This window comes from Ixodes scapularis, unplaced genomic scaffold, assembly GCF_016920785.2.
Source record: "Ixodes scapularis isolate PalLabHiFi unplaced genomic scaffold, ASM1692078v2 PGA_scaffold8__174_contigs__length_109621045, whole genome shotgun sequence".
Lineage (NCBI taxonomy): Eukaryota > Metazoa > Arthropoda > Arachnida > Ixodida > Ixodidae > Ixodes > Ixodes scapularis.
In genome coordinates, this window is record NW_024609883.1 from 16,232,668 (window position 1) to 16,244,194 (window position 11,527).

At 45.7% G+C, this 11,527-nt stretch overlaps 1 protein-coding gene across 1 annotated transcript; it reads right to left on the reverse strand.

The window, feature by feature from the left end:
- Nucleotides 1–9,123: 9,123 nt before the first annotated feature.
- LOC120846672 lies at nucleotides 9,124–10,347 on the reverse strand. Its single transcript, XM_040218523.2, has one exon. It carries the CDS (start codon nucleotides 10,345–10,347, stop codon nucleotides 9,124–9,126), a length of 1,224 nt encoding a protein of 407 aa, XP_040074457.2.
- Between the last annotated feature and the right edge of the window lie 1,180 nt (nucleotides 10,348–11,527).

The window sequence follows — 11,527 nt, forward strand, 5'->3', positions numbered from 1 at the left end:
TCAAAGGCCTACAAAAAGTTATTATTCCTCAGAAGACAACTTAGGCATGCCAATAGTGATGTTCGACAACTTGCGTACATGTGTTATGTTCGCCCATTGTTAGAATATGCATGCACTGTATGGGACCCGTATAGAAAATGCCACGAATTCAAAATTGAAAGAATACAAAATCTGGCTCTTCGATTTATCTTCTCCAGATATAAACGTACAGAATCTGTTTCTTCAATGAGACAAGAGGCGCAGCTTGACTCGCTGGCAAAGCGACGGAAAATATCAAGGTTAAAAGAACTCTTTTCCATAACGACTGGAATGACAAAGCTAGATCCGCAGCTTTACTTGCGGCCTTCAACGTCTCGTTCCCAAAGGACTAGCAACGTCAGGGCGATTGCTCCGTATCAATACAAAAATGATGTATTTAAGTATTCTTTCTTTTGTAGGACAATAGTAGAGTGGAACGCTCTGCCAGACGAAGTCGTCAGCTGCTCTAATCTCAAGTCATTTGAATTATCATTGCGCGAATTTTTAACTGAATAATGTATGTGTGCGGAATACATCTTCAGATGTGCAGGGTGTGACGCACCACTGCATGTGCATAAGTGCTCACTTGAGTGTGAATGCATTTTGCTTGGCTTGTACAACTTATTTTTCTCTCCTGTGTTGACCGTAAGGTTCACAGTATTGTAAATAAATAAATAAAAATAAAATAAATAAATAAATAAAAAGTATGTTTATACTCTTTACGTTTTGTTGTGTCAATCGCTTTGTAATATTAACACATTACTTGTTGAATTTTAGTTAGATTAGTGGAGGATCACGACCGAATGCAAAAATGAATCAGGCGTCGACATCACAAACCCTCTCACTAAAGCAAACACCTAAAATGACTTTGAAACAACAAATGGAATTCATTATAATAATTCCATTTATAATCCAAAGTCATTTTAGGTCCCTCTCTCTAATGCAAACACCCAAAATGACTTTGGATCAACAAATGGAATGAAATGGTTGTATTAGCGCGTTAACTTGCGTTCATCTTTTTTCTTTCTTCCCGGTGTTTCGATTGAACAGGTGGTACTAACAGTAAAAACCGTGTAAGTCGCAGTAGTGCAAGTGAATTATTTCCTAAAAAGGATCACAGCTAAAAATTAAGACACGCGCAAAATACATAAAAAAAGAAAGAAAGAAGCCCCAAGCGATTTGAACCCGGAACTTTCACGCCGCGACAACAAGTACCGGCGCTTTAACCTCTCGACCATTGCAGCAGGCGCCGGCGCCGGTGGAGGTAGATAAATATACTGCTACCGCTTTTATCTCGTGTGGTTCCTTCTTTATTTTGGCCCCTATTTACCCTCCCTGGCCGTAACTTTACCTGCCGCTCCTACAGTATAAAGGGGCGGTCAATTGGACTCCAGATGAAAGTCCCTGCAATCAGTTTCTGCGAGCGAAATTAGGCTTTTGTGCTTGAACCGATGCGGATCACTCCGCTATTAGGCAGGGACACTAGGTACTTCCTTGTCCCCATGAAGCTGGTCACGTGACGTAAAAATCCCTCTTGGCCGCAGCCGCGACCGCAGCCGCAAGATGAGCAAACCGACCCTGGGGTCTTTAACCTGAAAAACACAGTAGTGATTCACTACCGCACGCCTGTATCATGCTCGTCCAGATAGAAACGGGCAGGGGTGGGGATTGGACAGTCAGAGCTTTACTTATGATGCATCGGTGGCCGAGTGGGCTAGCGCACACCAGGGCCGGTTTGCTCATCTTGCGGCTGCGGACGCGGCCGCGGCCAGGAGGGATGTTTACGTCACGTGACCAGCTCCATGGGGACAAGGAAGTACCTAGCGTCCCTGCCTAATGGCGGAGAGATCCGCATCGCTTCAAGCACAAAAGCCTAATTTCGCTCGCAGAAACTGATTGGAGGGACTTTCAACTGGAATCTAATTGACCGCCCCTTTATACTGTAGGAGCGGCAGGTAAAGTTACGGCCAGGGAGGGCGAATAGGAGCCAAAATAAAGAAAAAACCACACCAGATAAAAGCGGTAGCAGTATTTTTATATACCTTCGCAGGCGCCGCGCCTCGCGCCTTTTGTTGTGGTCGAGAGGTTAAAGCGCCGGTACTTGTCGTCGCGGCGTGAAAGTTCCGGATTCAAATCGCGCTAGGGACTTCTTTTTTTTTTTTTCTTATTTTGCGCGTGTCTTACTTTTGAACTATGATCCTTTTTTGGAAATCATCCACTTGCACTGCTGCGCCTTACACGCTTTTATTGTTAGTCCCACCTGTTCAATCGAAACACCGGGAAGAAGAAACAAAAAATCAACGCAAGTTAACGCGCTAATGCAATCATTTCGTAATGTTCATTAAAAGGAAACCAAGCTAACAGCATCAGTATGGCTTTCACACAAGCGGAGCCGAAACAAGCATCCTTTCCCCAGCGTTTAGAATTTTATCTTTTTTGAAATAATGCTCTTGCTGCGATTCCTTTCAATAAGAAGAGACGCCTATTTAGGACTAATAAAAACTGCAGTTGTAGCAATTAAAAAAAAAATAAAATAAGCAAAAAAAAAAAAAAAAGACTAGCAGCTGTGGATACATTGACTTTTGATCAAGAAATGGAATTAATTATAAATAATTCCATTTCTTGATCCAAAGTCATTTTAGGTGTTTGCATTAGAGAGAGGGTTTCCGATGGTCGATGCCTGATTCATTTTTGCATTTGGTCGTGATCGTCTGATTCTACTAAAATTCAACAAGTAATGTGTTAATATTACAAAACGACTGTCACAACAAAATGTAAAAAGTATAAATATACTTTTTATCTCATTCCATGCAAGTAAAAGTATGATCTCTCTTAGTTCAGTTTTACTACTTTCTCAGATGTTTGACCTGCTGCCTTGCCTGTAGGATTTCGCTCAATCAATGTATCCACAGCTGCAAGTCTTTTTTTGTTGTTTTGCTCGTTTTATTATTTTTTTTTAATTGCTACAACTGCAGTTTTTATTAGTCCTAAATAGGCATCTCTTGTTATTGAAAGGAATCGTAGCAAGAGCGTTATTTGAAAACAGATAAAATTGTAAACGCTGGGGAAAGGATGCTTGTTTCGGCTCCGCTTGTGTGAAAGCCATACTGATGCTGTTAGCTGGGTTTCCTTTTAATGAACATTACGAAATGATTGCATTAGCGCGTTAACTTGCGTTGATCTTTTTTTTCTTCTTCCCGGTGTTTCGATTGAACAGGTGGGACTAACAATAAAAGCGTGTAAGGCGCAGTAGTGCAAGTGGATGATTTCCAAAAAAAGGATCACAGTTCAAAAATAAAACACGCGCAAAATACCCCCCCAAAAAAAAGAAGTCCCTAGTGCGATTTGAACCCGGAACTTTCACGCCGCGACGACAAGTACCGGCGCTTTAACCTCTCGACCACAACACAATTTTTTTTTTTTTTTTTTATTACATGGTATTTGGTCAGAAAACACAAGGCACTTGAAATCACGGTACACCAAGGTTGGCGTTAGGTGTCATGTACAGGCGTCGACATACATTTCGTTCATCTAAATTCACACCATCGTGGGGGTTTAGTTCCCCTCATAGGTTCGAGTGCGGTTTCACAACTCAACAAAGTATTCTGTATTTAATAATACGTCTAAAAATCCGGAAGATGAATGCATCGATTTAAGAGAGCATACCAGTCTGGGCGTTCACCGAGATGGTCAAATACATTTCGTACATGTGATACAGTTTCTATAAAATTCGACTTTGTTGTCCGGGGAGCATCAGCATTTCTGTCAATCATTCTCGTTTTCCAGAGACTATGCAAACCCATCAGTGTAAACAGATCATAAGGGAAGCTGTTATTCGGGTTTAAAGGTAGAAAACGGATTGTGTAGGCACTTATATTTAAATCTTTTTTCACAGTTCTTTGTAACACATCCCAGAATAGGTAAGCATCAGTGCAGAAAATAAAACAATGTTCTATAGTTTCCGGTTGGTTACAAAGGCGGCAGTTCACTGACCACGGAACGAAAATGCCTTTTTCTTGAAGCGAAGGCTTAACAGGTAGCGTGGAAGTGTGAAGTTTAAAGAAAAAGGTTTTTGCAGAAGGTGACACTCGCATTTTCTTCACACGTTTAAAAACATCTTGTTCCGAACCGTTACCAAATACGCTTCGATACAAAGGTACAGGAAAAACAACGTCTATCAGATCAGCATAAATTGTTTTTCGGGGAACTTTAAATAAATACTCCAGAGAAAACCGGGTTTTCAAAAATTCAATCGCGCTAACTACCTCTCCAAGGAAACCGAAAGGACGCAATGTGCCTACAGGCACAGATGAGACTACCAAGTATGGTAAAGCTTCTGAAAGTTCTGTCTGCACGTAAGTGCGCAGGAAATGATGGGATACAGTTCGGAAGAACATAAAACGAACAACCACCTGTTTTAAAAATAGATGAATCAGCCCAAGTCCCCCTGTATCAATGGAGCGAAAAAGGTTGTCTCGTTGCATGGGTTCCCACGTGGAATCCCAGACAAAAGTCGCAAAAACTCTATGGAACTTTTTTAAATTGGCCTCTCGCACAGCAAATCACCTGGAGCACGTACCAGAGTTTCGCTACAAGGAAAATGTTACATGCTTTTGCGCGTCCAAAGATTGACCACCGATTTGATTTCATTAAATTGGCTTGACGTTTGATCTTTGCCGCACGCTCAGACCAGTAATGGCCACTGTTTCGAATGCAGTTCAACGGTACTCCTAAATACTGAGGAGCTACACAGCTCCACGAAATACCAGCATACTTCGAAGGTGTTGTGGCCCACTGGCCGCACCAGAAGCCAACGCATTTTGAGTTATTTACCAACGCTCCCGATGCTTCACAAAATGTCTGGGTTAAGGTAAAGACATTATCGACACTTTTCTTATCAGCGCAGAAAAACGCTATATCGTCAGCATAGGCTAACACTTTTACTTCCGCGGAATAAAAATGATAACCGTCCACTGTAGGGTTGGAAAGTACGCTCAAACAAAGAGGTTCCAAGTAAAGAGCAAACAAAAGAGGGGATAAGGGACACCCTTGTTTAACAGACGATTCTAAATTTATAGGAGTCGAGAGTGAACCATTAACAATGAGACGGGTAGCACAGCTTCGGTAGCATAGTTCGATTCCTTTCAACAACGTTGGTCCTGGGTTTATGTGTCTAAGAATGGCGAAAAGGAAGTTATGAGATACGCGGTCAAAGGCTTTCGCCAAGTCTACTTGGACTGCGGCGACCTGGTTGTTATGCCGAGTACAGCTCTCTATGACCGAACGTGCGACGTGTATATTGGTCTGTATGCTTCGCCCCCTAATTCCACATGTCTGATGGTCGCCAACAACACTAGAAGCGACGAACTGAAGCCGTTTTGTCAGAATCTTAGCGAATATCTTATAGTCCACATTGCAGAGAGTAATAGGGCGATATCCTTCTACGTGTATAAGTTTATCTGCATCCTTACTTTTGGGGATTAATACTGTATGGCTGCTATAAAAAGATGGTGGTAAGCGTTCACTATCGTAAGCTTCAAGAAATACTTTGTGTAAGAAAGGGCACAGTAGTTCCTTATGCTCCTTGTAAAACTCAGCTGGGAGTCCATCCGGTCCTGGCGTTTTAGAGTTAGGCAACTCATCTATCGCACTCTGAATGTCCTCCAGCGTTACTGGTCCACTGAGTAGTTCGCGTTGAATCTCACTTACTTTAGGCAACATGGAAACTAAAGTGTCTGTCATTTGACTGTTGGAAGATGGCGTTTTCTGGAATAGGTTTTTGTAGTGGGATTCGAATGTGCGCATTATATCAACATCGTTGGTTGAGAGGGTTCCGTTGCAGTCCAAAAGTTTGATTTTTTTGGAAAGCCCATGGCGTCTTTCATCATCAATGGCACGCCGCGAGGGTGTCTCAGATGACAAGAAACGCTTACACCTAGAACGTACCAGTGCACCATTATAGCGATTTTGCTCATAGCGCTGCAGCTGACTTATGATAAGAATGATTTCTTCCTGAAACTCACCAGATTTTTCACATTCCAATTCGTGAAGGCTATTTAGGTTTCGCAAAAGGGCAGTTTCGTCTTTCTTTGCGTGAAAAGACGCAATACAAGCAAATTCAATCGTTCATTTTTGACCTCTTGTTTAAATGAGTCCCATTGGGCGAAAATGCCGAATTTTTCATTCGTTGACATATTGTTAAAACATTCACGAACACGTTTTTGAAAATCATCAGTGCCAAGAAGCCTTGTGTTCAATTTCCATAATTCCCATTTTGGACGTGACTTATGACGTACGTCTGCCCCAATACGAACCTTCCCTACTGAAAAAAACCATTTGGTGCCTATATGAAAATAAACGGGTGCATACCGGTAACAGTTTAACCATACCGGTCACCAGTTTGTCAAAGGGGTCACCCATATGGCTCAAAGGGGTCACCCGTATGAGCCATAACGGTCACCTATTTGGACAAACAGGTCACTCCTTTGGCAAACGGGTCGCTCGTCTGGGCAAATGGGTCGCTCGTTTGGGCAAATGGGTGACTCGTTTGGGCAAAGTTGTCGCACGTTTGCTCAAACCGGTGACCATGTTGCAAACTGCACCGGTTTAATCAAACGGCTCTCCGGAGCCCGTTTGATACTGAACGTACAGATCGGCGGCGTGGGCACGCCTAGCCAATGTTTCCGGAAGGCTGGGAGCGCCGGTTCATCGATTTCAGATCGTCCGCGTAATGCAAGTAATTACATTTATTTTTCAATTGCGCTGATGTTCGCTTATACTGCAACTAAAACTAACATCTTTTTTTTATTGTTGTTGTTTTACGTAAACGCGCGACGTTGGTAAGCCGATATTTTTGACAGAACTTTAAATCTTTGTCCATCTTTGTTGCCTCAATTTACTTATTCAGCTCGAATCTCTCTCGCAGACGACGCGACCGCGTGAAAGAACGTTCGTCTAGACTCCGTTTCACTTTAATTCGAGACGCAGCGAAGGTAGCACGCGTACACGCGGCTGCAAGAACATCGAGCATTGCGAGAGCACGCCCGCCGTTGCAGCAGTCAAACTACGAGCTCGCGCTGAGTACTTACTCTCTCGCTCGCGCGCAAGCCGAGCTTCTCGCCGCCCCGCCGCCATTTCCAAGGTTCGAGCGTGCGGGCGCGCGTTTTTTTTTTTTTTTTTTTTCGAGGTTACAAAAACACATCTTTCTGGAACGCCTGGGGAGAGGGAGAGGGGCTGTTCCTGTGGTCCTCGCCCCCTCCCTCCCCTCTTGTCACCCGTCACGTGACCCGCACCCGCGCTCGAGCTACACGCTGATAAGCATCGAGATCCGGAAGGGTGCGCCTAGCAGCCGCTTTTTTCTTTGTCTGCTTGTTGTCAGTTCCAGCTCGAACTTTGCGCGTCCACCTGCTTCGATCTGTCGCCTAACCCTGCGGTCTTATTAGGATGTCTCTCGACAACGTATTGGATGTGCACCAAAGTTATCAGTGTTCGAAAAGTCCTACGTCTATATCGGCAACAAGCGATTCTTCGAAGAAGTCAGGAATTCTTGCGGTTTGGTTGGGTTCGGCAACTGACACTTGTGCGCCACATCGTGTTGAAACTTCCAAGAAGCCGTTCCCTCTCATTTGTGTTTGTGTGGTTGTCCTGCTTTGACCGTGCCGACAACTATCACGTATTACATCTTTCAAGTCCGCTATTTTTATGGTAAGTGCACTGCAACCTACTTCTTGGCAACGATTGACCGTTCTTCTACTCGTACTGTTCCAGATTATTTATATAATTATGCTGCCACTATTCTCGCGGCAGGCGGGCGAATAATTTCTCGAAAGTCTACCTTCATAGTCTAGAATTACCTCGATTCTTGTTTGGTTTGCTATCTTCTCAGTTGTATAAAAGATTAGAGTGCCTCTCACATTTCACAGATCGCTTGCACGTTTGTACTTGTCTACAGAAGACGTAATAAACTTTGAGGAGAATTGAAAACAATATTTTGTGTCTGTTTTCCTGTCCATTTGCAAGCACCTACGTGAGCACATTTGTTCTACGTGCTTCCTCCATGTTATAAATAGGTTGAAGAGTTTCGGAACATCTTAAATAAGTTTAAGATAACCAACCTACCAGACGATCCCCGTTTAGGGCTAGCGCATAATTTCCCCATTCGAATGGCACGTTCAAACGTGTGGTCACGTGCAAGGTCGAACGGGCACCTGTATCAAACGGGCACCCATATCAAACGGGCACCTGTATCAAATGGGTACCGTTTCGAGCGGTTGCCGTTTCAAACGGCTACCCGTATCCCATAATCACGTTTGATCCAAACGGGTCGACAAGTTTGCACCCGTTTGATTTACCAGTTTGCCACCCGTTTGAATTTCAAATGGTTTTTTTCAGTAGGGTTTACAAGGCAATGATCAGAAAAGGACATGGGTTTTACTTCATAAGTAGCCACATGCGAAAAAAGTTGGCTTCAAACGTAAACTCGGTCAAGCCTCGCGTTACATGAAGCATCAATGTGTGTGAATCGACTAGCAGTAACCTGAGAAGCACCGACATCAAATAGGTGGAAGTCGTATGTGAGGTTGTTTAGTATGTCAGCACTGCTGTCAGGTCTTGTAGGAGGCACTGATCTATCACTGATATTACAGACACAATTGAAATCACCAAACAGAACAACTTGCCTGTCGGTGTCAAGAAAAGGGGTGAGATTTTCAAAAAACAAACGTCTTTGTCGAACATCATTGTAGGCATAAATGCAAATTAAACGCCAGGAGATACCATTTAAGAAAAAATCACAGCATATAAGCCTGCCCTTATCATCCACAGCATGTGAAAATGACGAGTATTCTAGTCTCTTCTTTAAGAATAAAAGGCACCCTCCCGACAAGCCATCCGCGTGGCTCACACATACCTCATAACTTGAGAGGAAAGGGTCCAATGCACGAGCTGTGTCCTCGTCGGACGATATCTTTGTCTCCTGGACGGCAACAAAGTCAATCTGTTCCTTTGAGAGGACCCTATACAGTTGGGACTGACGTGCACGCGAACACAGTCCTCTGACGTTGATGGTTGCGAAGCTCAGGGGAGGAAATGCCAGGGAGGTGTTAGCTAAGGGGGTAGTTCATCACCGTCCTTCACTACGTCAGCAGGCCGTGTGGCCTTACTGTAATGGTTCTCACACACCTCAGCTGGCCTGCGTTTTGCGTCGCCTCTCTCGTCGCTGTTGTGGCCGATCGCGACATCCGTGGTAGACGACTGAGACGATTTTTCCGATGTTGGGGCGGGTCGTTTGACAGATGTTCCACTGGACGTGGTCGAGCGCTCTCGTCGATGTAATGAAAACTGTGAAGCATCCGTTGACGTCGTACTTAAAGGAGGGAATTCGCTGTCTTGCAAAAGCGATTCAGGCTTTTCAGATTCAGTGGTGATCGTCGCCGACTCAGGGTTGACGTCAGGTGGTGGGTGCAGTGGGGCCGTCAGCTGTACCCCTGAAGTGGTGCTGGAAGGGGTGACTTCTCCTGTTGCATCGACCACTTCGCTTATGTCCATTAGGTGTTCTAAAACGACATCTTCAGCTGGGCTTCTTGCTTGTCGGAGCTTGTCCGCATAGGTGGTGACGCACTCACTTGTTGCATGACCATAACGTCGGCATTCACCGCATCTTGGGGTCCTACACTCGCGACGAATGTGACCGATCCGGTAGCATCGTAGACACAGTGGAGGGCGGCCAGGCACGAGCACCAAGCTTCGACAGCCGAACACTGTGAGCTGGTGCGGTATCTGGCTCGCGTTCATTCCCTCGTGAAGGGTCAACGTCACTTCTTTGTTTAGCGTCTCCATCTGCTCCATTCCGGCGCAGCGCCATTTTTCTCTAACAATCGAACGGACCGTGCCAAAAGGCGCCAGTGCTTCTTCGATACGCTGGTTGTCCATGTGAACTGGTAGCCAAAGAAGTTTCAGTTTGACGTCTCTGGTGTCCGGGTCGATGATTAGGCATCGGCGCCCCTTTACGCGGAGCTCTGCTTTGGTCACAAGTTTGGCCTTGGCCAAAGCGCTTGCACAGGTCACCATCCAGACGTGACTCATCTGGAATTGGCCGATTCCGATGATATCCTGGCTGTCAACCACGTCCCGCAAAGCGTCTCGGAAGTCTGTTGCTCGGTATGGCCGCGCGGCGAGATCTCCGTGTAGAAAGACAGAATTAAGACTCAAATTACCTGTCGGTAGACGGGGAAGTACGGTCCGGTACTCTTCGGTCGTCATTTCGGTGGTACTGGCCGAAGCCTCTGCAGTTCCCCGGCCTGTGGCCGGTGCGTTTTCACTGGAGAGCATTGAAAACACGACCGTTTCGAACGGCGTCTTCTTCTTTCTCCTCGACCACAACACAAGGCGCGAGGCGCGGCGCTGGCGGAGGTATATAAAAATACTGCTACCGCTTTTATCTCGTGTGGTTTTTTCTTTATTTTGGCTCCTATTTGCCCTCCCTGGCCGTAATTTTACCTGCCACTCCTACAGTATAAAGGGGCGGTCAATTAGATTCCAGTTGAAAGTCCCTCCAATCAGTTTCTGCGAGCGAAATTAGCCTTTTGTGCTTGAAGCGATGCGGATCTCTCCGCCATTAGGCAGGGACGCTAGGTACCTCCTTGTCCCCATGGAGCTGGTCACGTGACGTAAAAATCCCTCCTGGCCGCGGCCTCGTCCGCAGCCGCAAGATGGGCAAACCGGCCAAGGCTCTGGCGCACACCAGGTCGGAGCGCGTAGAGCGAAGCTTGCACTGAAGAACCAAGGATTCTGGGTTCAATCCATATCCCCGCCCGTTTCGATCTGGATGAGCAGCGTATCGACCTGAGGTCGTCTATCACTACTGCGTGGTGCATGTTAAATACCCCAGGTGAGCGTTTGTACCGCACTAGCAAAATTTTTCATCTGCAGCTGGGAAACAGAAACGGAAATGATTGTGCCCTCCAGATGTGGCTTCTCTGTTCGGCGCCTTGAGTCCTTCCGTTGGACACTGGAAAGACTCTGCAAGATTCTCAAATCGGAGTGTTGGCGGCAGGTTCGTTTCTTCCAAGATTGACTGAGAGTCAGTTGCTTCTCGTTGTGTGGTAACGGCCCCGCGGGAGTGCAACGCTGGTACGAGTTCCGCAGGACGGCGAGTGCTGCAACGGAGTTTCAGTCGTGCAGGGTTGGAGGAAGTTTCCCTCGACAGGCCGAGGTGGATCACAGTTGCAAGGGTGTCGTTCCGGTAGTCTTCTTCGGTGGTGCCACGGTTCACCCAGTGGTGAAAAGAGTGCTGGAGAGAGGGCCTAATATTTTGCTTAGAGGCCCAAGTGGACTAGTTCTCTCTCCTCGCAGCTGTCCATAGGATTGCTTGGAAAGCTGGGATGGAAGAAAAAGAGCGATGTATTTTTCTTAGGTTGTGGAGTCCTTGCAGCACTGTTACACTGGCAAAAAAATAAGGAAGTAGTCCATCGGAAGGTGGCTGACCACTTTCGGCAGTCAGATCTTTCAC

Bases quoted from the DNA above. Each gene is read 5' to 3' on its own strand.
- LOC120846672 (XM_040218523.2), bottom strand. From the start codon at position 10,347: ATGCTCTCCAGTGAAAACGCACCGGCCACAGGCCGGGGAACTGCAGAG.